We start from the raw sequence: 20,523 nt of genomic DNA, 5'->3' as shown, positions 1-20,523 counted from the left end.
CCTGGCCTTTCTTTGTCCTTCCAAACGTCTACTCATCACACAACTGCACCCATATCTAACGAGGCTCTTCAGTGCCTCCCCCCTCTCTCTGCAGGGGCAGCACAGCCCAGTTCCCAAAGTCTCTCGATTCTGGTTTTCCAGTTAAGATGCTGGTGGTCAGGGCTGCGGAGGAAAAGCTCCGGCTATTGAAGTGACAGGGGCTGTGAGCCCTGAGCACCTCGTCAGGTTGCGGGATGAGGTGTCTTCTCCCAGAGATAATCATTCTGGTGAGGAAGGCCACGGGGGGACACCAGCCGTGTGATTCCTCTCTATGACGCCTCCTCATGCCACCCCTAGCTTGGGGCAGGGCCAGAACCACACCTCATCTGCCCCAGGCCCTGCCCCTCCCCTGCTCTGCCTTCTCCCCACCTCTTCCCCTGCTCAGCCCCATGCCCCTTGCACTGCCACACCCCACCTCTACCCTGCCTCGTCCCTCCCCCTGCCCCACGCCATCCCCACCCTGGGTCTGCACCGCCTCGTCCCTTCCCCTGCCCCACGCCATCCCCACCCCAGGTCTGCACCGCCTCGTCCCTTCCCCTGCCCCACGCCATCCCCACCCCGGGTCTGCACCGCCTCGTCCCTTCCCCTGCCCCACACCATCCCCACCCTGGGTCTGCACCGCCTCGTCCCTTCCCCTGCCCCACGCCATCCCCACCCTGGGTCTGCACCGCCTCGTCCCTCCCCCTGCCCCACGCCATCCCCACCCTGGGTCTGCACCGCCTCGTCCCTTCCCCTGCCCCACGCCATCCCCACCCCGGGTCTGCACCGCCTCATCCCTCCCCCTGCCCCACGCCATCCCCACCCTGGGTCTGCACCGCCTCGTCCCTTCCCCTGCCCCACGCCATCCCCACCCTGGGTCTGCACCGCCTCGTCCCTCCCCCTGCCCCACGCCATCCCCACCCCTGCTCTGCACCGCCTCGTCCCTTCCCCAAAGCCCCCCACCATGAATGACACACCCTGGTGATTAGCCAGCTCTGGCAGGAGCAGGAGGGGACACCCCGTCCCCCCACCGCACTCACCAGTGGTGGCAGGCGGTGACGTGGGGCAGTTCTGGAGTTGCTCTGCTTCCCCCACTGCTGCCAGCGCGTGCTGGGCAGTCTGATCCCTGCGGCGGGTGCCAGGAATCCCGCTCCTTTCCCAGGCTGCCCAGAGGTGCCTGGCTGGTTGTCCACCCCCTCGGTCACCCCTCAGGCTGTGTCCCTGGTTCGGAAGAACCCCAGAGAGGTCGCCGTGTCGGATGACCCTGTTGACTAAGTCTTGGCAGGTTTTACTCCCTTTGCGTGGCCGATAAAACGGCTCTGCGGGAGGCAAGGAGCAGCCAGGGTCACACGGGCTCTGGGGGCTGGTGGTTTCCTGGGTGAAGAGGTTTGGAGCTGGGGTGCAGGTAAAGATTCTCCTGCTACTTGTCTGCCGGGAGGGGGATGGGTAATGGGGTTGGGATTCTCCACCACAGGGAATAGGCTGTAAATAACCCACAGTTCATTTACCTGCAGAGAGGGAGAGCGGCGGAGGCGCATCGGCTGAGAAACAGGAGACGACCTGTAAAGAGGCTCCTGCTCCCAAAACCAGTCTCAGTGGACTTGACCCAGGAGTTCACCTTATCAGGGACAAAGGAGACGATCCTGAGCACAAGGTACAAAATAACACTGTGGTGTGAACACTCACATGCCTGCAGGGCCCTCAGTTGGCTCCCTGGTACCACCCACTGGTACTTGGCCAGGGTACCTGATTGACAGGGAAGAGACGTCACATGGTCCTGGCTGGGATGAATTAGTTGGGGTTGATCCTGCTTTCGGCAGGGGGCTGGACTAGATGAGCTCCTGAGGTCCCTGCCAGCCCTAGGATTCTATGACTCTATGGTTGTATGTTATTTATCTCAGCATTTCGGGCAGCCTGGGATCTGATGGACAGTAGGGGGTAAAGGAGAGAATAAAGGGTGCATACTTAGGGAGATGAGAAGTAATCACATTTCCCATCACATGGGCTGAGCTTTCAGCATTTTACTGCTTCTGAGCTGGGCTGGGCAGGCAAAGTGCAAACATCTTACGCACACAACGCTCAGAACGGTTTGAGTTGGAAACGTCCCAGTGCGTCGGTTTGAGTTGCTTCTGCTGCTCTCGCCTGTGGGTGCTGCAGTTTCTCAGAGGTGTTTAGGGCTGGACGATCCACATGCAGGAGCCGATCATCAAGTCATTGTGAAGGCTGAGTGTGTAAAATGGCTACACTTCTCCCAGACCCCATTTATCTCCATGAGCTGAGCTGCCAAATCTGTTCTGTCTCAATGACAATTTTCCATTAAAAGACCAGCCAAGCAATAAAGAACAAATGTTCACCAGCACCCAGCACCCAGGGTGTGAGTTTCCCCTGTGAAATAACCAGCAGGATGATGCGTACAGAGATCTATGGCCTGTGCCAATTATTCTCGGCCTTTGAAGTCTGGGCCATTTGTGGGATGACACCCCCAGGTGGACGTGCCGTCCGTGGGGGGCTCTTTGCACACCTGGGGCCAGATTTCCCAAGAGCTGACACTCAGCAGCTCCCACTGAGAACAGGGGAGTCTCTGCCTTCCCACCACCCAAGGGGAACGGATGCCGGGTGTTCACAGAGCTGAACACCCTGACCTCTAAGCAACAATGGCAGCCAGGGCAGAGTATGGTGACAGCCCGGCCCAGCCCACACGCCGGCCAGAGGCAGCTGGGGTTTGCCTGGCTGTGCTGGGAAACGCTGACAGGCCCGGTAATGCCGTGCTGAGGAACGTACAGCGTGACTTTTCCACATACCACCAGCACCAATGCCTAAGGCAGAGTTCATGCTGTGAGGGGGTTGAAAGACGTGTGGGATGTGTTTCCTGCTAATCAGAATGAGCAGCACATGTCAGTTGGGGGGTGCAAAGCCCATTGCAGAATGGGATGTGAACGTTGGTGTTTTTCTCGTCCCTTTTAGATGCATTCAGAGAGCCACAGAGGAAGGTGAGTGTACGGAATTCAGGGGGATGTGGGGCCTGACAAACAACAGCGTATTGAGAGCTTGACCATGTGGGACTGTCCTAGGGGTCAGATGCCAATTTTCCCCTTATTCCACTGGAATCTGGCTTCTCACTGCAGTAATTTACAGCAATGGTACCATGTGTAGCACCCAGAGGTACTGAGACCTCATGCTGAGAGCCAGCTGGCCTTTAGCTCATGCGGCAGAGGAGAGACTTCGCTCACCCTAGCGTGAGGTCTCAGTACCTCTGGGTACTACACAGAGAAGGACTGTTTGGGTCATCCCTACTCTCACCTCCCAGCAGCATGCAGGGTTGGTGGGGGCTGATCCATCCCAGACCAATGGCAGAAGCTTCCTTTGGAAAACCTCCAGGGAAGATGCTTCTGACCTCCTGAGGCCTCTGTGCCAGTGTCCTGCTGCTCTCACAGCTGGGCCGTGTTCTCCCCACAGTCGGTGTAAGGCCGTGTGCACACGGCACTTTGTTAGCTGGGGCTTTGACAGCTCTGCCAATGAGAGCTGCTCTCCCGCTGCCAAAGCTGCTGCCCCTTGCTGGGGGTGGTTTTGTTTTGCTGGCAGGAGAGCTCGCTCCTGTTCACAGACAGCGTCTACACCAAGGCTTTCTCCACACTGGCGGCATTAAAGTGCTGCTGTCAGTCCATTAACACAACAGTTAATACGACATTAACACTCTGTGCCCCATTCCCAGACCCGATGAAGAGCTCGGTGGGAGCTCAGAGGTTTGTCTCTCTCGCCAAGTGAGGTCAGACCAGTAAATGACGTTATTTACCCACCTTGTCTCCAGAGAGATTGCAGAATTGGTCTGTGATTGGCACAGGCCACCTCTGCTAACTTCAGGCCCCCTTAGTGCTGCCTTAGGAGAGTGATGACTGGTTAACGGTAAGAGAGATTATTGTGTTCAGCCTGGAAGATCCCACTGCTCCGACACGGCCACCTGGGACAAAAACTGCTGGGGAGACAGAGTCAGAGGAAGACAAAGGTAACAATATGGGCCTGATGCCAGGGCCGATGGTGAGAGGTGTTTATGTTACCAGGACTGACCAGCACCTGGGTGACATGTACCAGTGTCCGTGTGACGGAACCTGAGCCCTCATATCACACAGCTCAGCTGGTCCCCGCGCTGGCCCAGGTGGTCCAGGGAAACGTTACTGTCCTCTGTGATCCCTGACTGCCTGGTTCTCTCCAGCAGGCAGCCGCGTTTGTGTGTCCTTTCTGGCAGGGCGATAGAAAGTCCTGTCTCTTTTTCCCACCCCCGTTCTCGGGTCGGAGCTCTGCCCTGGCCTGGCCTTTCTTTGTCTTTCCAAATGTCTACTCATCACACAACTGCGCCCACATCTAACGAGGCTTTTCAGGGCCTCCCCCCTCTCTCTGCAGGGGCAGCACAGCCCAGTTCCCAAAGTCTCTCGATTCTGGTTTTCCAGTTAAGATGCTGATGGTCAGGGCTGTGGAAGAAAAGCTCCGGCTATTGAAGTGACAGGGGCTGTGAGCCCTGAGCACCTCGTCAGGTAGTGGGCTGGAGGTGTCTTCTCCCAGAGATAATCATTCTGGTGAGGAAGGACAAGGGGGGACACCAGCCCTGTGCCTCCCCCCCATGACGCCTCCTCATGCCACCCCTAGCTTGGGGCAGGGCCAGAACCACACCTCATCTGCCCCAGGCCCTGCCCCTCCCCTGCTCTGCCTTCTCCCCACCTCTTCCCCTGCTCAGCCCCATGCCCCTGGCACTGCCCCTCCCCACCCCTACCCACCTCGTCCCTTCCCCTGCCCCACATTATCCCCACCCCGGGTCTGCACCGCCTCGTCCCTCCCTCTGCCCCACATTATCCCCACCCTGGGTCTGCACCGCCTCGTCCCTCCCCCTGCCCCACACCATCCCCACCCCGGCTCTGCCCCACCTCGTCCCTTCCCCAAAGCCCCCCACCATGAATGACACACCCTGGTGATTACCCAGCTCTGGCAGGAGCAGGAGGGGACACCCCGTCCCCCCACCGCACTCACCAGTGGTGGCAGGCGGTGACGTGGGGCAGTTCTGGAGTTGCTCTGCTTCCCCCGCTGCTGCCAGCGAGTGCTGGGCAGTCTGATCCCTGCGGCGGGTGCCAGGAATCCCGCTCCTTTCCCAGGCTGCCCAGAGGTGCCTGGCTGGTTGTCCACCCCCTCGGTCACCCCTCAGGCTGTGTCCCTGGTTCGGAAGAACCCCAGAGAGGTCGCCGTGTCGCAAGACCCTGTTGACTAAGTCTTGGCAGGTTTCACTCCCTTCGCGTGGCCGATAAAACGGCTCTGCGGGAGGCAAGGAGCAGCCAGGGTCACACGGGCTCTGGGGGCTGGTGGTTTCCTGGGTGAAGAGGTTTGGAGCTGGGGTGCAGGTAAAGACTCTCCTGCTACTTGTCTGCCGGGAGGGGGATGGGTAACGGGGTTGGGATTCTTCACCACAGGGAATAGGCTGTAAATAACCCACAGTTCATTTACCTGCAGAGAGGGAGAGCGGCGGAGGCGCATCGGCTGAGAAACAGGAGACGACCTGTAAAGAGGATCCTGCTCCCAAAGACAGACTCAGTGAACTTGACGCAGAGGGTCACACTATCGGGAACAAAGGAGACGATCCTGAGCAAAAGGTACAAAATAACACTGTGGTGTGAACACTCACATGCCTGCAGGGCCCTCAGTTGGCTCCCTGGTACCACCCACTGGTACTTGCCCAGGGTACCTGATTGACAGGGAAGAGACGTCACATGGTCCTGGCTGGGATGATTTAGTTGGGGTTGATCCTGCTGTAGGCAGGGGGCTGGATTAGATGAGCACCTGAGGTCCCCTCCAGCCCTGTGATTCTCTGACTCTATGGCTCGATGTCATTTATCTCAGCATTTTGGCCAGCCTGGGACCCTATGGACAGTAGGGGGTAAAGGAGAGAATAAAGGGTGGATACTTGTGGAGATGAGAAGTAATCACATTTCCCATCACATGGGCTGAGCTTTCAGCATTTTACTGCTTCTGAGCTGGGCTGGGCAGGCAAAGTGCAAACATCTTATGCACACAACGCTCAGAACGGTTTGAGTTGGAAACGTCCCAGTGCGTCGGTTTGAGTTGCTTCTGCTGCTCTTGCCTGTGGGTGCTGCAGTTTCTCAGGGGTGTTTAGGGCTGGACGATCCACATGCAGGAGCCGATCATCAAGTCATTGTGAAGGCTGTGTGTGCAAAATGGCTACACTCCTCACAGACCCCATTTACCTCCGTGAGCCGAGCTGCCAAAGCTGTTCTGCCTCAATGACAATTTTCCATTAAAAGACCAGCCAAGCAATAAAGAACAAATGTTCACCAGCACCCAGCACCCAGGGTGTGAGTTTCCCCTGTGAAATAACCAGCAGGATGGTACGTACAGCGATTTATGGCCTGTGCAAATTATTCTCGGCCTTTGAAGTCTGGGCCATTTGTGGGATGACACCCCCAGGTGGACGTGCCGTCCGTGGGGGGCTCTTTGCACACCTGGGGCCAGATTTCCCAAGAGCTGACACTCAGCAGCTCCCACTGAGAACAGGGGAGACTTGTAATGTCTCTGACTTCCCACCGACCAAGGGGAACGGATGCTGGGTGTAGAGCTCTGTGAACACCCTGACCTCTAAGTGACAAGGGCAGCCAGGGCAGAGCATGGTGACAGCCCGTCCCAGCCCACACGCCGGCCAGAGGCAGCTGGGGTTTGCCTGGCTGTGCTGGGGAACGCTGACAAGCCCGGTAATGCCGTACTGATGTACGTACAGCGTGACTTTTCCACATACCACCAGCACCAATGCCTAAGGCAGAGTTCATGCTGTGAGGGGGTTGAAAGACGTGTGGGATGTGTTTGCTGCTAATCAGAGTGAGCAGCACATGTCACTCGGGGGGTGCAAAGCCCATTGCAGAATGGGATGTGAACGTTGGTGTTTTTCTCGTCCCTTTTAGATGCATTCAGAGAGCCACAGAGGAAGGTGAGTGTACGGGATTCAGGGGGATGTGGGGCCTTACAAACAACAGCGTATTGAGAGCTTGACCATGTGGGACTGTCCTAGATGTTAGATGCCAAATTTCCCCTCACTCCACTGGAATCTGGCTTCTCACTGCAGTAATTTACAGCAATGGAACCATGTGTAGCACCCAGAGGTACTGAGACCTCATGCTGAGAGCCAGCTGGCCTTTAGCTCATGCGACAGAGGAGAGACTTCGCTCACCCTAGCATGAGGTCTCAGTACCTCTGGGTACTACACAGAGAAGGACTGTTTGGGTCATCCGCACTCTCACCTCCCGCCAGCATGCAGGGTTGGTGGGGTCTGATCCATCCCAGACCAATGGCAGAAGCTTCCTTTGGAAAACCTCCAGGGAAGATGCTTCTGACCTCCTGAGGCCTCTGTGCCAGTGTCCTGCTGCTCTCACAGCTGGGACGTGTTCTCTCCACAGTCGGTGTAAGGCCGTGTGCACACGGCACTTTGTTAGCTGGGGCTTTGACAGCTCTGCCAATGAGAGCTGCTCTCCCGCTGCCAAAGCTGCTGCCCCTTGCTGGGGTGGTTTTGTTTTGCTGGCAGAAGAGCTCGCTCCTGTTCACAGACAGCGTCTACACCAAGGCTTCCTCCACACTGGCAGCATTAAAGTGCTGCTGTCAGTCCATTAACACAACAGTTAACACGACATTAACACTCTATGCCCTGTTCCCAGACCCGATGAAGAGCTCGGTGGGAGCTCAGAGGTTTGTGTTTCTCACCAAGTGAGGTCAGACCAGTAAATGACGTTATTTACCCACCTTGTCTCCAGAGAGATTGCAGAATTGGTCTGTGATTGGGACAGGCCACCTCTGCTAACTTCAGGCCCCCTTAGTGCTGCCTTAGGAAAGTGATGACTGGTTAATGGTAAGAGAGATTATTGTGTTCAGGCTGGAAGATCCCACTGCTCTGGCACGGCCACCTCTGAGGAAAATTGCTGGGGAGACAGAGTCAGAGGAAGACAAAGGTAACAAAATGGGCCTGATGCCAGGGCCGATGGCGAGAGGTGTTTATGTTACCAGGACTGACCAGCACCTGGGTGACATGTACCAGTGTCCGTGTGACTGAACCTGAGCCCTCAGATCACACAGCTCAGCTGGTCCCCGCGCTGGCCCAGGTGGTCCGGGGAAATGTTACTGTCCTCTGTGATCCCTGACTGCCTGGTTCTCTCCAGCAGGCAGCCGCGTTTGTGTGTCCTTTCTGACATGGCGATAGAAAGTCCTGTCTCTTTTTCCCACTCCCGTTCTCGGGTTAGAGCTCTGCCCTGGCCTGGCCTTTCTTTGTCCTTCCAAACGTCTACTCATCGCACAACTGCGCCCATATCTAACGAAGCTCTTCAGTGCCTCCCCCCTCTCTCTGCAGGGGCAGCACAGCCCAGTTCCCAAACTCTCTTGATTCTGGGTGCCCAGTTAAGATCCTGATGGTCAGTGCTGTGGAGGAAAAGCTCCGGCTATTGAAGTGACAGGGGCTGTGAGCCCTGAGCACCTCGTCAGGTTGTGGGATGAGATTTCTTCTCCCAGAGATAATCACTCTGGTGAGGAAGGACACAGGGGGACACCAGCCGTGTGATCCCCCCCATGATGCCTCCTCATTCCACCCCTACGTCGGGGCAGGGCCAGAACCTCACCTCATCTGCCCCAGGCCCTGCCCCTCCCCTGCTCTGCCTTCTCCCCACCTCTTCCCCTGCTCGGCCCCATGCCCCTGGCACTGCCCCTCCCCACCTCTACCCGCCTCGTCCCTTCCCCTGCCCCCCATGACCCCCACCTGGGTCTGCACCGCCTCGTCCCTTCCCCAAACCCCTCCACCATGAATGACACACCCTGGTGATTAGCCAGTTCTGGCAGGAGCAGGAGGGGACACCCCGTCCCCCCACCGCACTCACCAGTGGTGGCAGGGGGGGAAGTGGAGCAGTTCTGGAGTTGCTCTGCTTCCCCCGCTGCTGCCAGCGAGTGCTGGGCAGTCTGATCCCTGCGGCGGGTGCCAGGAATCCCGCTCGTTTCCCAGGCCGCCCAGAGGCTCTGGAGCCTGGCACCTTCTGTCCCTGGGGGGTCATCCACTCCCTCGGTCACCCCTCAGGCTGTGTCCCTGGTTCGGAAGAACCCCAGAGAGGTCGCCGTGTCGCAAGACCCTGTTGACTAAGTCTTGGCAGGTTTTACTCCCGTTGCATGACCGATAAAACGGCTCTGCGGGAGGCAAGGAGCAGCCAGGGTCACACTGGCTCTGGGGGCTGGTGGTTTCCTGGGTGAAGAGGTTTGGAGCTGGGGTGCAGGTAAAGATTCTCCTGCTACTTGTCTGCTGGGAGGGGGATGGGTAACGGGGTTGGGATTCTTCACCACAGGGAATAGGCTGTAAACAACCCACAGTTCATTTACCTGCAGAGAGGGAGAGCGGCGGAGGCGCATCGGCTGAGAAACAGGAGACGACCTGTAAAGAGGCTCCTGCTACCAAAACCAGACTCAGTGGACTTGACGCAGAGGGTCACACTATCGGGAACAAAGGAGACGATCCTGAGCACAAGGTACAAAATAACACTGTGGTGTGAACACTCACATGCCTGCGGGGCCCTCAGTTGGCTCCCTGGTACCACCCACTGGTACTTGCCCAGGGTACCTGATTGACAGGGAAGAGACGTCACATGGTCCCGGCTGGGATGATTTAGTGAGGATTGTTCCTGCTTTGGGCAGGGGGCTGGACTAGATGAGCTCCTGAGGTCCCCGCCAGCCCTACGAGTCTATGACTGAATGTCATTTATCTCAGCATTTTGGCCAGCCTGGGACCCGACGGACAGTGGGGGGTAAAGGAGAGAATAAAGGGTGGATACTTGTGGAGATGAGAAGTAATCACATTTCCCATCCCATGGGCTGAGCTTTCAGCATTTTACTGCTTCTGAGCTGGGCTGGGCAGGCAAAGTGCAAACATCTTATGCACACAACGCTCAGAACGGTTTGAGTTGGAAATGGCCCAGTGCGTCGGTTTGAGTTGCTTCTGCTGCTCTCGCCTCTGGGTGCTGCAGTTTCTCAGAGGTGTTTAGGGCTGAACGATCCACATGCAGGAGCCGATCATCAAGTCATTGTGAAGTCTGTGTGTGTAAAATGGCTACACTCCTCACAGACCCCATTTATCTCCATGAGCTGAGCTGCCAAAGCTGCCAGCCAGCCCAGAGCGCACCCCTGTGGTTGTGTGGTCATGCACTCAGCTGGTGTGGATGCGTTAGCTGGTCAAAGTTTCTGACTCACCCAGGACAAGGGCTGAACAAAGGTGTCTGTGAATTTCCAAACTCAGTAAAATGGGATTCGTTTGCATGTAAATATGAGTCAGAAATCCCTGGAGTTTTCTGGCTATAGATTTGCAAACAGCGTCGTTCTTGTGAGGGATTTTGCCCTCAGTGGTTTTTGTGGGACATTTGTGTGTACAGAAATATTCCGGAGAAATACCAGAAATGGAGCGCGACCTTCCCCAGGTCAACGCTTGGTTGTCAGTGTAAATGGGAAACGATGAGGTGATATTTCCGCTTGACTGTGGTGACTGGAACCAGCCCTCTCCGGTTCGTGTCTGATCAGATATTCTTCCAGTGCTTGTTCACGCCTGTTCCCATTAGGTGTGTGCCCACAGGTGTGTACGAATGGTGGCTGGAATATTTTCCCATAGCAGCACTTGTCGGCTCTGTCTGGGTGTCCCTGGAGTCGCCCCTCCAGGGCGTCTAATACATCACCTGCCGACCTGCCCTCTCCTCCGTTCCTCTGAGTGCCGGTGAGAGAGCAGTGGTGGGACAGCCTGTAGCTCTTGTTGTCACACGCGCAGTTTTTCCCTCTGGTTATCTGTGTGTAGCTGAACGTATTGTAGTTCGACTTGGTGTAGGCAGCGAGTAGTCGGGGCCCAGTTACTGTAGTGTCCCCCGTTTGTGCCAGGACCCACAGAACGTTGATGTGCCGCACTCTGGGGTTTAAAGGTGGTGAGTTCTGCACCAAGCGCGTGCCTAAGAACGACCCCCAATCCTGCCCCCGGTGCCTGGGTGAGGTCACCAAAGGGATCGTTGCCGCATCTATGGAGCATTCCATGCTGGGGCTCTGAAGGACAGAGAACAGCGGCTGAAGGTTCTCCTTATGGGGGGGCTCTGTCCCCACTGTCTGACCCAGGACTGGGAGACCTGGCACCCAGCACCTCCTCCTCAGCAGGACACCCCGGCATCGTCCTCGTCAGTGCCGAAGAAAGATTCCTTTCGGCACCATCACAGGCCCACAAGGGGAAGTTCCCGGGGTGTTGGTCTTGATTGCCAGTGCCCAGAAGAGGACGAAGCCAGAGGGACGGACGTGCTTAACTCACCAGTTAGGTGTGTGTCAGTCCTGCCTGCAAAGGGAGGGCCCGTCTGGAGCCAGAGCATTCCTGGAGTCTGCTGGAGCACCCGCTGACGCTGGAGGCCTCTGAGGCAGCGAAGAAAAAAGTGCACCTCACCGCCCCGTTCTCACTCCTGGGCGAGAGAAATCTGTGGCACCGGTGGCGTCTGTGTGCCCTGAGGTGCACTCCAGGGGGAAGCCCGTCACAATGTCTGGTTGCTCCTTGTCCCAAGCCCAGACACGCCTCTGCAGTTGGACAGGGAGTGTAACCGTTCATGAGGCTCCCATCGCCTGCTCCCGAGCAGCTCAGCACCCCCGGGGTCATCGGTGTCAGAGACCTCAGGATCGGAGTCAGAGTCTGACCGGTCCAGCAGGAGATTGTGAGCTAGACGTGGCTGCAGTCAGCCCCCGGTGTCCTGGCAGAACACGCTGCTGTGGCCCTTCTGGACCACCTGGGCATTTCAACAAACCCAAGGTGGGTTCCCGGGGCGTCGCTTCAGGGACCCTTCTCAGAAGCAACTCTACCCAGGAGGTGCAGTCGCTCCTGTCCTTAGGGACAGTACAGGAGGCTCTTCAGCAGCACGGGGCAGGGTTTTACTCCTGCAGTTCCCCAGTGCTGGAGTCCCAGGGAGGGCCCAGGCCACTCTAGACCTGAGGGCTCTCATCCAGTTGGTAAAGAACTCAGGTTCTGCAGGTTTCTCTGGCCTCCATCCTCCCCTCCTTGGATGCAGCAGCCTGGCGTGGTGCTCCCCACTTAAAGGGTGTGTGCTTCCGCGTATCGATAACCCGTCCCACAGCAAGTAGCTCCCGTCTGTGCCACACTGAACACACGGCCAATGTCTGGTCCTCCCTTCGGCCTGTCTCCAGCACCTCCAGTTTTCACCTAATCTGTGGCAGTCGTAGCAGCTTTTCTGCGCAGAAGCCAGGTGCAGGTGTTCCCTTATCTCAGTGACTGGCTGAGCAAAGGCCATTCCAGGGAACACAGGCAAGGTCGCCTCATGTTTATCAGAGACACGTTCAACAGCCTCAGCCCCTCATGAACGAAGTAAGTCCCCAGCATCTCGTGTGCGGGGTCACAGCTCATAGAGCAGTTCTGGGCCCGGCTCAGCCCAGAGCATTCAGTGGTGTCAGATGACAGAACAAGGAGCAATGGTCTGAAGTTACGGTGGGCGAGGTGTAGGTTGGATACTAGGAAAAACTCCTTCCCCAGGCGGGTGGTGAAGCACTGGGATGTGTTGCCTAGAGAGGTGGTGGCATCTCCATCCCTCGGGGTTTTTAAGTACCGGCGTGACGAGGCCCTGGCTGGGATGACTTAGTGGGGGTTGGTCCTGCTTGAAGCAGGGGGCTGGACTAGATGACCTTCCTTTCTCTCTATTCCTGGACAAACTGGTCAGGCTGAGCCACTGTAAGCCAGGGACAGGTGGGAGCGGTGTGGCTGGGGTTGAGTGGGGTTTAAGCCGGGGGGGGGACGGTTTGGGGCTGAGTGGATTTAAGCTGGGGAAGGGGTAACTTGGCTGTAGCTGAGTGTGGGGTTTATGTCTCATTAAAAGTGCCCCAGGCACACTTAGAAGCAAATACCCATTATAACGACGTGTATTACGATGTCGCTGTGTGTTAACTGACTGTTTGTGCAACTCCCTTACCTATAACAGACACCCGTTGTACTGTTCGTATTGCTGGTTTGTGTGCGCCTCGTTCCCGTGACGTAACTGCTATGCATATGGCGGGGCACAGTTTTGGGTTCTTGCCTCAGGCACAAAATTAGCTGGTTGCAGCACTGCCCTGTGAGATGGGCACCCGCAGGCTGCAGGCAGAGGGGGATCTGCCCCCGCAGGGCTCAGCCGCTGAGAGTTGGTCCCCAGGCGGGAGAGGACAGGCCAGAGAACAGCCGGGAATCGTCGCAGCACAGAAACGAGCGGGTGAGGCCGTTCTGCTGCTCGGGGGGCGGGAGGCCCCCAGGTGAAACCGGCCTGTCGAGAGAGCTAAACCTTGGTCTTGTCTGTTTGTGTCCTAGGTGGGAGTGAAGCGCCGCAGTGTCAGGTGGGTGTGTCGCTCAGCTCGCTCGCCTGCCCCATTGAATCTCTGGGGCTCTCATTGGAATAGACCCTTCTCCCCTCCCCTTCCCTACTTCCCTGCCCTCCCCTCTCTCCCCAACCCTGGGAACTGCCTGTGTCCTGACTGGGAAGTGCAGTGAGCGATGACAGCCCATGTCGTGTTCAGCCCCCAGGATCCGACCTGTGCGGGAGCAGCAAAGAAACCTAGAGAGGATAAGGAGAAGGCAGCCTGTGCTGAATAGATCGCGGCCCGGCGGAGTGAGTTACAGGGCTGTGAAGGTAAAGATCGGGGATCCTGCTCCTGCGGGAACCTGTCACTGTGTTAATTTAGCCCCTAGACCCATTAAGCGCTGACTGTCCGGTACCAGGCTTGGTGCAGGGGGCAGCACGTTCGCCAGGCCCCTGGGTGAAGCCGGCGGGTGGCTCCGCACTCCCAGAAGAGGCAGAGACTGGGGCAGGGCCAGGGCAGCTGTCCTGCAGCGCAGCCTGGACCCCCCCACGCTGCCCCCCACCAGCCCGTCAGCTCAGCGTGGTGCTCGGGGGTGATTTAAAGTGCCGGTGGGGCGCCAGTCGCTGCCTCTGTCCCAGCAGTGGTACCAGCAGCCGGGAGCTCCAGGCCCATTGGAATCGCTGGCCCGCAGGCAGCTGCCCCCTTCTCCGTCAGCCTGGGTGGGTGTAGCTGGTCCCTCTCTGCCCACACTGGTGCCAGTGTGGGGGACGCGCTGCTCCCCTCAGCTGGAGTGTCCCCTCTCCTGACTCCCCTCCACAGGACCTAGATGAGCTCCGGCCGCTCCTTCCCCAGGGTCCCCAAACTCAGCTCCTCTGCGCCGGCTGCGGAGCGACAGCCCGGGAAGGGGGTGCAGAGTGTGGTGGCAGAGCTCCCGGCAGAAGTGGGGCTTTGGGGGACAGGGACCTGCTGGAGCAGCTGTGTGAGGGGGATGGGAAGCTGGGCAGGCCCCTTCAGCCCCACAGCCCCAGCCCCTGGCCCCAGCGGCCCATCCCCTCCCTGGGGCACCACAGGATTCCCTCTGAGCAGAGATGTGTGCTGTGGAACAGGACGAACAGGGCCGGGCAGGAAGGTCACCTCCCCGTGAGAGACCCCTCCCCTGCCCAGCAGGCAGCACGTCGGTCCACTGGTCCCACAGCTGGGAGGGTGAGTAGCAGGATCCCCGGGGGTTCAGATCCCAAGGGAACATGCAGCATTCAACACCTAATGATGTGCATTCCAGAGCACAGATTTTCACACCAGGTTACAACAATCTTGCCCATAAGTTAAGGAAGTATGGACTGGATCCATGGGCGGTAAGGTGGATAGAAAACTGGCTAGACGGTCAGGCCCAGTCAGTAGTGGTCAATGGCTCAGTGTCTGGCTGGTGGTCGGTTTCAAGTAGGGTGCCCCAAGGATCAGTTCTAGGGCCAGTATTGTTCAACATCTTTATTAAAGACCTGGATGAGGGTTGGATTGTGCCCTCAGCACATTTGCGGATGACGCTAAGCTAGCAGGAGAGGTAGATACGTTGGAGGGTAGGGACAGGGTCCAGAGTGACCTAGACAAATTGGAGGACTGGGCCAAAAGAAATCTGATGCGGTTCAACAAGGAGAAGTGCAGGGTCCTGCACTTGGGACAGAAGAATCCCAAGCGCTGTTACAGGCGGGGGACTGGCTGGCTAGGGAGCAGTGCAGCAGAAAAGGACCTGGGGATTACGGTGGATGAGAGGCTGGATGAGTCAACAGTGTGTGTAGCCAAGAAGGCTAACGGCATGTTGGGCTGCATTAGGAGAAGCATTTCCAGCAGATCCACAGAAGTTATTATTCCCCCCTACTCAGCACTGGTGAGGCCACATCTGGAGTATTGTGTCCAGTTCTGGGCCCTCCAGTATAAAAACGATGTGGATGTATTGGAGCGGGTTCAGCAAATGACAACGAAAATGATTCAGGAGCACATGACCTGTGAGGAGAGGCTGGGGGATTTGGGCTTATTTAGGTTGCAGAAGAGAAGACTGAGGGGCAATTTAATAGCAGCCTTCAGCTTCCTGAAGTGAGACTCTGAAGAGGATGGGGAGAGGCTGGTCTCAGTGGTGACAGACGACAAAACGAGGAGCGATGGTCTGAAGTTACAGAGGGACAGGAGTGGGTTGGATATTAGGAAAAACTTTCCCCAGGCGGGTGGTGAAGCACTGGAATGCGTTGCCTAGAGAGGTGGTGGATTCTGCATCCCTCGAGGTTTTTAAGCTCGGGCTGGACGAGGTCCTGGCTGGGATGACTTAGTGGGGGTTGATCCTTCTTTGGGCAGGGGGCTGGACTAGACGGCCTCCTGAGGTCCCTTCCAGCCCTAGGAGTCTGTGATTCTAGGAGACATCTGAACTGGAACTTGTTTTCAAGTTTTGTACTTATCACCTTGGGCTCCACAAAGTGATCAATTATCTCGTGCATTACAAGGACAATTTCCCCACCTTTGGTATTCACAGTGACCACAGTCATCCCACTTCACTTAATAGACCCCTGCAGAGGGTATTTTCCTCTCCCTCCCCCACTTCCTTCACCCTGTCTGGCGAACTCATCAGCTTTTTCTTTCATTTTCTTTCAATTCTTCCCCTCTCGGTTATTGGTTCTCAGGAGTCTCCGGATCTGGAGAAGTGGGTCTGTTACATGAAAGCTCCTGTCAGTGACACAGGCTGGCTGCCGGTTTAACAATAGCGCCCGTTCATCTCACAGGGCCAAGAAAGCAAAATGTCCCACCCAGGCAGCCTGGTGGTGGTGCCAGCTGTACGTACCAGCCTGGCAGACCCAGTATCCCCAGGAGTGAAGGAATCAAATCTCCAGCCCCGTTCTCACCAGGCAAATATAATCCTCAATCCACTGACAAGAGCTGAGACCTCTCCTACCACGACCTCATCTCCTCCCCATGGCCACGTCCCTCCTCCTTCTGCTCCCCCTTCCTTCCCTCCAACCCCCAAGCTCCCCGGGCTCCCTTTCCCTGCTCACTCTCCCTGCCCCTCCCCGTCCAGGGCTCTCCCTCAGCTCCCATCACAGGATTTCTGCACGTTTCTCTCGGGGGAGCACCGGCCGCTGGCTGCGCTGAGGGGGGAGATGGCCCTGAAACCACCACCTCCCCTGGGAAAGGGACTCAGCAGTGAGGCTGGACCTGATCCACAGGGCAAGGGCTGGTGCTGCCCCAGATACACCACACGGCCCCACCTCTCCCTGGCAGGGGTACCAGGGCTGAGAGCGGGGGGGTCTGGATGTGGGGCAGCCCGGGTGTGGGCGGCTCAGCGGGAGAACTGGATGGACAGGGGTTTGCTGGGGGTGGTTCTGGGTGGAGGGTCAGTGGGACTGTGGCTGAACGCAGTGGAGGGGCCGGGTGGGAGGTGTGGGGACGGCCATGTGCTGGAGCAGTGGGGCTGATGGGGTGGGGGTTCGGGGGCAGCTGGGGCTCAGTGGGTTTTTGGGCTTGTTGGACGGCTCCAGCTGGAGGGGATCAGGGCTTGTCTTGGGGCGGGTTAGGTGGCTGTTGCTTAACCAGGGAGCTCCAGCTGCTGCTGAGGGGACACTGCATGACAGACTCCCACTTCCCCCTGCGATTTCCCCCGTCCCCTTTTCTTCTCCATAGCCCTCCCATCCCCCCCCAGCCTCACCCACTCACCCTCTTTTCTCCCACACCTGCCTCCTCCCCAGCAGGCTCCCCACCTCCCAGCACGCAGACAGGGAGACCGACCGGCACGAGGACCCAGCCAGCGGCTGCCTTCCGCTGCCCAGACAACACAGCCTTGGGGGCAGTCTGGGAGCTGGGCAGCCCTGCGGCAAGTGGGTCCTACTGAATACATAAAATCGTTAGTCTCTGAGGTGCTACAGGACTGCCTGCCGGTCACATGTGAGTTTATATGTCCCAGGCCGGTTCCAGGGCAGGCAGCTGGGGAGATTCCCTTCAGCTCAGCTTCCACTTCACCCTGGGACCTGCCTGAACCCTAACAAACACATCACCGCATGGTACCAGCTGGGTTCTGCCCACTGGTGTGGGAACACAGAGCCACCTTTGCCTTAAGGACCAGCCGCCCACATCACTGCCTGGTTTCCTGCAGGCCCATCTCCTGTATCACAGCTCCCAAGCACCCAGACTACATCAGGGTCTATGATTTCTGTCACTTGCATCAAGGCCAGGGGGTTAGAAGGAGGGTGGGAGCCAACTCAGCTTGGCAAAAGAGGGGGCGGCCAAGAAGAGTTTGACAGAGACCCAGAGAACACTAGGACTCGAGAGGTCATCACATCCAGCCCCCTGCCCTCACAACAGGACCAAGCACCGTCTAGCCCATGCATGTCCAACCCGTGGGCCGCATGCGGCCCTGGACAGCTAGTAATGCGGTCCCACAAGATCGTAAACTTTTAACATTATTATGTGATTTATATACATTACCTATAATATATATTTTATATACGGTCCAAGACAATTCCTCTTCGCTCAGTGAGGCCCAGGCAAGCCAAAAGGTTGGACACCCATGGTCTAGCCCATCCCTGACAGGTGTGTGTCCAACCTGCTCTTAAGTATCTCCAGCGATGGAGACTCCACAGCCTCCCCAGGCAATTTGTCCCAGTGTTTGACCACCCTGACAGTGAGGAAGTTTTTCCTAATGTCCAACCTAAACCTCCCTGGCTGCAGTTTAAGCCCCTTGCTCCTTGTCCCGTCTTCAGAGCGTACGGAGAGTAATTTACCTCCCGTCTCCTTGTAACACCCTTTTAGGAATTTGAAAGCTGGTGTCACATCTCCTGTCAGCCTCTTTTCCAACTAAACAGGCCCAGCTCCTTCATTCTTCCCTCCCAGGTGTCCTCTCGACCTTTAATCGTTTTTCTTGCTCCTCTTCGGACAGGCTCTGATCTCTCCACATCTGTCTGGAAACGTGGTGCTCAGAACTGCACTCAGCACTCCAGATCAGTGCCTGTATTTAAACTGATAGGTCTGTGGTCACAGATGCGGCAGGGACAGGGTTCATATCTGCAGGTTCTGGTGTCTGACACTTGTGGGCTTCTTTACTGGAATAAGCAGCCCTGTGGGTTGGGCTCATTCAGTCTGTGGGTCCTTGGTGGGCTGGGTGGCCTAGTGGTCAGCACCCACTCAGCCAGGGAGGCAGTAAGAGGGAATCCTGCCCTTGGCCCCGGCTTGTCCATGAGCTTCCAGCAGTAGGATAATGAGCAGTAGGGCAGTAGGACAATGAGCAGCATTGACTCTGGGGCGGCGGGGCAGGGTGTGGTGGGATGACTCTCTGTTACCCTCCCGGGGTTGCTCCCTTCCACCCCTCTCTGCTCCTGCTCCCAGATGTGAAAAAGGAAACTGAACCATGAGCCTGAGTCAGGCCCAGCTCAGGGGTCTCTGGGCCCTCTTGCAGGAGGGACTGGGCTGCGGGGGTCTGTCCTCCTCCCAGCCCCCACCCTTCTGAGCTGCCCTGCTCCCGCTCAGCCCTGCCTCCAGCTGGCGTGTGCTCTGCAGGGCTGGCGGAGCGGGGCCAGCTGGGCCCAGAACTGGCCTTTAGCCCCTTCTGTCCCAGGTGTGGCTGTGCCCCCTCACAGGCCGGGATTAGCGACTTTATCGGAGTGTCTCACTGGATGGTCTCACTGAAAGCCCATCGCTAGGGACCCCCTCACTGGAGCAGCCCCAGCGCAGAGCCCGGCGGCGTTTGCGAGCCCCCACTGCAGTGCCAGTGACTCTGGGTGTGGGAGATCCAGGGAGCAGCTCTCAGACTGAGCCTGAAATGCACAAACCTGCCCCAGCTCCGGCTGCAAAACCGTTTCTCTCTCTCTCTCCTCAGCGGCTGTGACTCTGGATCCGGCCACGGCTCATCCCCGGCTCGACCTGTCTGCGGATGGGAAAAGCGTGAGACGCACAGACACACGGCAGGATCTGCCCAAGAAACCTGAGAAATCCAATGCTTCTTTTTGTGTCCTTGTGTAACTCACACACCTTGGTGTGGTTAACTGTCCCATGTAGTGGATCTCAAAGCTTCATCTCAGGCAGACGTTGGTGGGGAAGGCTGGGCTGTGTGGGTTGCTAAAGGCTCTTTGAGAAGGAAAGAAGAGATCCGCCTTATTCCTGATGAGGGGATCTGGGTTGTTAGCTCTGTGGATATGTCTCTTTTGGTGGGGCTGACAGCTCAAGCTGTGGGTCGAGCGGGTGGCGGAGGGGTACTGTATGTGAACGATATTATAGAATCAAATGAAATAAAAACCCTAAATGAATCAAAATGTTCCATAGAATCACTATGGATAGCAATTCCTTCCTCTGGTGGGAATATAGCACTAGGGATATACTATTGACCACCTGACCAGGACAGTGATAGTGATGCTGAAATGCTAATGGAGATTAGAGAGGCTATCACAATAAAAAACTCACTAATAATGGGGGATTTCAATTATCCCCATATTGACTGGGTAAGTGTCACCTCAGGAAGGGATTCAGAGAGAAAATTTCTTGATGCCTTAAATGACTGCTTCTTGGACCCGCTGGTACAGGAACCCACAAGGGGAGAGGCAATTCTTGATTTAGTACTGAGTGGAACACAAGATCTGGTCCAAGAGGTAACTATTACAGGACAGCTTGGAAATAGTGACCATGGCTACGTCTACACGTGAAGCCTACATCGAAGTAGCTTATTTCGATGTAGCAACATCGAAATAGGCTATTTCGATGAATAACGTCTACACGTCCTCCAGGGCTGGCAACGTCGATGTTCAACTTCGACGTTGCTCAGCACCACATCGAAATAGGCGCTGCGAGGGAAGGTCTACACGCCACAGTAGCACACATAGAAATAAGGGTGCCAGGAACAGCTGCAGACAGGGTCACAGGGCGGACTCAACAGCCAGCCGCTCCCTTAAAGGGCCCCTCCCAGACACAGTTGCACTAAACAACACAAGATCCACAGAGCCAACAACTGGTTGCAGACCCTGTGCCTGCAGCATGGATCCCCAGCTGCCGCAGCAGCAGCCAGAAGCCCTGGGCTAAGGGCTACTGCACACGGTGACCATAGAGCCCCACAGGGGCTGGAGAGAGAGCGTCTCTCAATCCCTCAGCTGATGGCCACCATGGCGGACCCCGCTATTTCGA

At 57.1% G+C, this 20,523-nt stretch overlaps 1 protein-coding gene across 3 annotated transcripts in view; it reads left to right on the top strand.

Moving 5' to 3' along the window:
- Positions 1-19,636, top strand: part of LOC142024790 (uncharacterized) — a 58,089-nt gene extending 38,453 nt beyond the window's left edge. For 2 of the 3 annotated variants that reach the window (XM_075017012.1, XM_075017010.1), the window contains 10 exons: positions 1,533-1,672; positions 2,983-3,008; positions 3,945-4,021; positions 5,512-5,651; positions 6,972-6,997; positions 7,933-8,009; positions 9,406-9,560; positions 13,391-13,416; positions 13,597-13,709; positions 19,229-19,636. In XM_075017012.1, coding sequence (XP_074873113.1) covers positions 1,533-1,672; positions 2,983-3,008; positions 3,945-4,021; positions 5,512-5,651; positions 6,972-6,997; positions 7,933-8,009; positions 9,406-9,560; positions 13,391-13,416; positions 13,597-13,672 — 743 coding nt within the window. In that variant the 3' untranslated portion in view covers positions 13,673-13,709; positions 19,229-19,636. The remainder of the gene's footprint in view (positions 1-1,532; positions 1,673-2,982; positions 3,009-3,944; positions 4,022-5,511; positions 5,652-6,971; positions 6,998-7,932; positions 8,010-9,405; positions 9,561-13,390; positions 13,417-13,596; positions 13,710-19,228) is intronic. The other variant, XM_075017011.1, reaches the window with a different exon arrangement.
- The last annotated feature ends 887 nt before the right edge of the window (positions 19,637-20,523 follow it).

Source organism: Carettochelys insculpta, chromosome 22 (assembly GCF_033958435.1).
Source record: "Carettochelys insculpta isolate YL-2023 chromosome 22, ASM3395843v1, whole genome shotgun sequence".
NCBI classification, from domain to species: Eukaryota; Metazoa; Chordata; order Testudines; family Carettochelyidae; genus Carettochelys; species Carettochelys insculpta.
This window is presented reverse-complemented; position numbering and strand designations above follow the sequence as displayed.